General features: G+C 44.2%; 2 protein-coding genes across 2 annotated transcripts; both read left to right on the forward strand.

The window, feature by feature from the left end:
• The first annotated feature begins 1,642 nt into the window (after positions 1–1,642).
• Positions 1,643–2,269, forward strand: LOC149217087 (uncharacterized). The gene has a single exon (XM_089390131.1). It carries the CDS (start codon positions 1,643–1,645, stop codon positions 2,267–2,269), a length of 627 nt encoding a protein of 208 aa, XP_089246257.1.
• Positions 2,270–3,495: 1,226 nt separating this feature from the next.
• Positions 3,496–4,335, forward strand: LOC149217088 (uncharacterized). Its single transcript, XM_089390132.1, has one exon. The coding sequence runs from the start codon at positions 3,496–3,498 to the stop codon at positions 4,333–4,335; it is 840 nt and encodes a 279-aa protein (XP_089246258.1).
• Positions 4,336–4,832: the final 497 nt, after the last annotated feature.

Consider the following 4,832-nt stretch of genomic DNA (forward strand, 5'->3'; position numbering starts at 1 on the left):
CTCCACTGAAGATGTACCAGACACAGATCAAGTCACTAGACAGAAGAACGATGACAGAGCTACTACGGTAGTCAGTGACGTAGAAGACAAAGGAGCAGGGGATAATCGCGAGCCATCCACGTCGCTGCAGAAAGCTTCCTCCGCCACTTGTAACCCCAAAGCTACAGAGCGAATCAAAGTAGATCTTCCCAGCCACCGCATCAATAGCGAGATCCAGTACATGCAGGATCATGCGCTCATAGGCAAGTTCCTGGGCTTTTGGCCTAGTGAAAAAGCACTGCAGGGATGGATAACCTCAAAATGGAAGCCTAAAGGACAAGTGACTTTACAGTTAGGACCCAAAGGCTTCTTTACAGCCATATTCCACTGCTTAGAAGACAAATCTTGCATTTTCGAGGGCAGATCGTATTTTTCAACTCATCGGCCCTCTTCTTAAGGGATTGGAAACCTAGGTTCAATCCTGACAAGGAGGACTTCAGCTGGGCACCAGTCTAGGTGCAAATGTACTCTCTACCTGTGGAGTATTGAGGAGAAGAAACGTTAGCAGATATCGGTAACAAACTATGGAAATTCATCAAAGTTGCAGGGGAAACCAAAACTCGCAGATACACCTCCTATGCTAGGATATGTGTCCACATGCACATGACCAAAGCTCTTGCAGACTCGGTAAGTCTCTACCATGATGACTTTGAATGGATCCAACCTTTAGATTATGAGCATATTCCTTTTCGTTGTCAAAAATGCCATGAACATGGCCACCTCTTTCGCGATTGTCCCATGAAATCTCAGAATAAACCCCATGATAAGGAGGCTAATAAAGACTCAAAGGGTTTCACCAAGGTCCCGAATCGACGACGCCATGCAAAGGAAAGTCAGGCCGCCCCTGAGAACCCCCTTAAATATGATTCTCAGAATAGATTCATATTGCTCTCCTCTCCAAATCTGCCAGCCTCTCTCAGCTCTGTGCCCAAGGATTCTCCCTCCCTCCCCTCTTCTTCGTCTGCTCCCTCTACCCCCATTTCTTCCTCATTGCGCTTTCCTACGAAAATCATTTCCAGCCCTCTTTCAGATAAAAGTCCTACTCAACTTGTAAGCTCTTTCCCTTCCTCCTCTGAACATCCTGATCCAGAGTATTTCCTGCAACCCTCAGCAATGGAGCTAGACGTAGCTCTAGCCCTTAGTCTACAGGATTCAGTAGCAGAGGACGATCAAAGTTTACCCACTATTATGGAAGAAGATCCAGAGAAGGTCAGCCTAGATGGCCTTGACATCCTCAAATTAGAAACAACCTGCAAACAAAAAGAATTCAACTCAATACCTCCATGGCAAATCGATAGGCTTGAAGGCGTTTTAACCAAAGCACAGTGTAATGTTCATCTAGGCATACAAGCAGGAAGTCCATGGGATGGAAAAAAGATTCTCAAAGGACAATCATAGTTGGAGAACTACTCATGGAATCAGGCAGATTCCCTAAGTTGACAAAGTTCTAAAAACCTAAACCCCATGGTTCCTCATGAAGCTCATATCTTGGAATGTAAGAGGACTCAATAGCCCCTCAAAACATAGAATATTAAAAAATTTGATACAGCAAGAAAAACCTTCCTTAGTTTTTCTGCAAGAAACAAAAAGCAACAATAATGCTATGGAAAAAATTCGCAATAAAGTATGGGCAGGCAACTGCTCTGTATTAGTAGACGCATCTGGAGCCTCCAGTGGATTGTCCATCCTTTGGAACCCACAAGTTCTTACTCTGAGTGACTTTCATGCTAATCATCACCTCATTCAAGCTTCATTTCATCCTATAGGAACCAACATTCATGGGCACCTCACAAATATCTATTTCCCACAGAACATTCAGCAAAAAATTGATCTTCTGGACACACTTACTATCCTCAATGCCAACAGACAGTGCCCCCTTTGGATCAGTGGTGGGGATTTCAACATTATAAAGACATTGGAGGAGAAGCAGGGAGGCAGAATAAGGTTTGAAAATGATAGTTGCGGATTCAGAGAATTCATTCAAAATAACCAACTCATGGACATTAAAACCTCTAATGGAGTCTTTACATGGACTAACAAGCGCAAAGGCACCCACCATATCGCCTCTAGATTGGATCGGTTTCTTATCTCAGATAACGCCATACACCTGGGAGGGGACTTTCACACCTCCATATTACCTCAAGGCGGATCAGATCACTGGCCAATTATGTTGCAATGGGCGAGGCCAGGCAATAGAAGTAATCATCCTTTCAGATATGAAGCCTTCTAGCTCTCTCATCCCAACTTCAAAACTGTAGTAAATAAATCATGGCACTCATTCAATCCTCCTCCAGGAGCTAAAATGTTCCAATTCCAATGGAAATTAAAAAACTTAAAGAAAGTTCTCAAAGTTTGGAACCGCACTCAGTTTGGTAACATACTTGAGAACCGCAAAAGACTAGAACAACAAATGATGGTACTTCAGCAAACTCTCATCCGGGAAGGCTGAACGGAGGAACAAGCGCAACAAGAGCAGACTCTCTGGAATCAGATCGAAGCCCGCCGGAAGCAAGAGGAAATCCTTTGGAGACAAAAGTCCAGAATCCACTGGGTCAAAGAGGGGGAAAAAAACACAAAATTCTTCCACAGAGCCACAATCCAAAGAAGAATGAATAATAACATATCATTCATAAATAATCAGCAAGGGGATAGGCTGGAAAAGCACGAAGATATGGAGAAAGAATTCAAATATTACTTTCAGGAAATTATCAGGGAACCTCATGGCAACAGAGATCAAGCCATTAGGAAAATCACTCTGCACGTTCCCAAAATCATCACGGAGGATCACAACAACAAACTGCTCCAGCCCATATCTATTCAGGAGGTAGAAGAAGCGTTAGGTCAGCTCAAGGACGGAAAAGCTCCAGGCCCGGATGGATTCACTACCAACTTCTTTCATGAGTTTTGGGAACTTATCAAAACAGAGGTATGGGAATTAGTCGAAGAGTCAAGAACCATGCACCGGCTTCTTCCCTCCCTCAATACTACTTTCATAGCCCTAGTTCCCAAAGGTGATGAACCAAATAAGCCGGATAAATATAGACCAATAGCACTATGCAATGTCATTTACAAGCTCATATCTAAAGTTCTGGCAAACAGGCTCAAACCTCTACTTCTTCTTCTCATCTCTCCAGAGCAGACAGGCTATGTAGAAGGGCGGCAGATCATGGACGACATCATACTCTCAAATGAAGTTATCCACTCTCTCAAGATTCTAAAAAACCAGGTATGATTCTTAATCTAGATCTCTCCAAAGCGTTTGATAAACTTAGCTGGAATTACATTACTCAGATGCTATTGGCTTTTAGCTTCCACCCCACCTAGACCAGATGAATTTCCAGCCTCATCTCCTCTCCTAGCTTCTCTGTTTTGCTCAATGGCGCCCCCTCCATGCCTTTTCGACCCTCATGTGGAATTCGACAAGGGGATCCCCTCTCTACCTTTCTTTTTGTCCTTATGGCAGAAGGTTTAAGTCGTCTCCTCTCCCCAGCCATCTCTTCCCACGCTCTTAAAGGTATCTCACTCCACGGCCTCAACCCTCTGTCCCATCAACAGTTTTTCAACGATACCATGTTATTTGGTCATCCCTCCTCTGAAGAATCCAAAGTCTTTAAATCTATGCTCTCTCTCTTTTCGGAAGCCTCTAGTACCTCCATCAATGCTTCAAAGTCTCAACTCTTCTTTTTCAACACCCCGGTCTCCACTCAAAGGAATATTTCTCACATTCTGGGGTTTACCATTGCCTCGCTTCCCTCTAAATATCTGGGAGCCCCCTTGATAAACTCCGCCATCAATCACACTTCTTGGAGAACTCTGCTTGATAAGTTGGAATCAAGACTATCATCTTGGACTTTCCACTCCCTCAATATAGCCGGTCGACTCATTCTGATCAAATCAATCCTCCAGGCTATGCTTCTGTATCTTTTCTCCATTCTTGCAGCTCCAAAATGGGCACTCAAAGCAATACACAATCTTCAGCAAAATTTTCTATGGGGCTCCTCTGCGCTTAATCGGAAATGGGCTCTTGTCAACTGGAAAGAAGTTTGCAGCACAAAAACAGAAGGCGGGCTTGGTCTTAGGGATCCCCTGCAAAGTAACAACACTATAAGGGCGCGTATCTGGTGGAACTGGATCTCCAACCCTCACACTCCCTGGGAAAGGCTTTGGCAAGCCAAATACACTCCAGGCAGTCAATGGAAGGATCTCATTAGAATCAGCACAACCACTCAAGGCTCACTGATATGGAATGTCGCAAAACTTCATAGCACCTTCATTCAAGAAGACAGTTTTTGGTAAATCCATTCGGGCACTACAGCGAGGTTCTGGGAGGACTCATGGCAACAACTTCCAAAACTAGCCACCCTTTTATACAAGCCACTTTGGCAGGCATATTTGCAACACGCCGATCGAATCCTAGTACAGCAATTCTGGCAGCCTCATACAAGCCATGACTTCAGAATCTTGAAACCAAGCATGACTTGGCAACCTGATTGGCAAGGGGAAACATATACAGATATAGAATAGGAACTAAATCACAGGAAAATCAAATGCTCACACCTAGAGGATAAACTGAGATGGGGTCACACGCCTAAAGGTATGTTCACAACCAACGAAGCTCACTAGCTTCGCTATTCCGCCTCCCAAACAGATAAAGATCCACTCTGGGATAGGGTTTGGAAACCAGGCATATGGCCTAAGATCTCCATTTTTCTATGGCTGCTAAGAAAAAGACGCATACTCACCTGGGACAACCTGCAAAAAAGAGGATTCATTGGTCCATCTCGTTGCCCCAA

Source organism: Pinus tabuliformis, chromosome 1_1 (assembly GCF_031772625.1).
Source record: "Pinus tabuliformis cultivar Carrire ecotype Pingquan chromosome 1_1, CPIR1, whole genome shotgun sequence".
NCBI lineage: Eukaryota > Viridiplantae > Streptophyta > Pinopsida > Pinales > Pinaceae > Pinus > Pinus tabuliformis.

Excerpts from the sequence above, each read along its gene's own strand:
- LOC149217087 (XM_089390131.1), top strand. The coding sequence starts at position 1,643 with ATGGAAAAAATTCGCAATAAAGTATGGGCAGGCAACTGCTCTGTATTA.
- LOC149217088 (XM_089390132.1), top strand. The coding sequence starts at position 3,496 with ATGGCAGAAGGTTTAAGTCGTCTCCTCTCCCCAGCCATCTCTTCCCAC.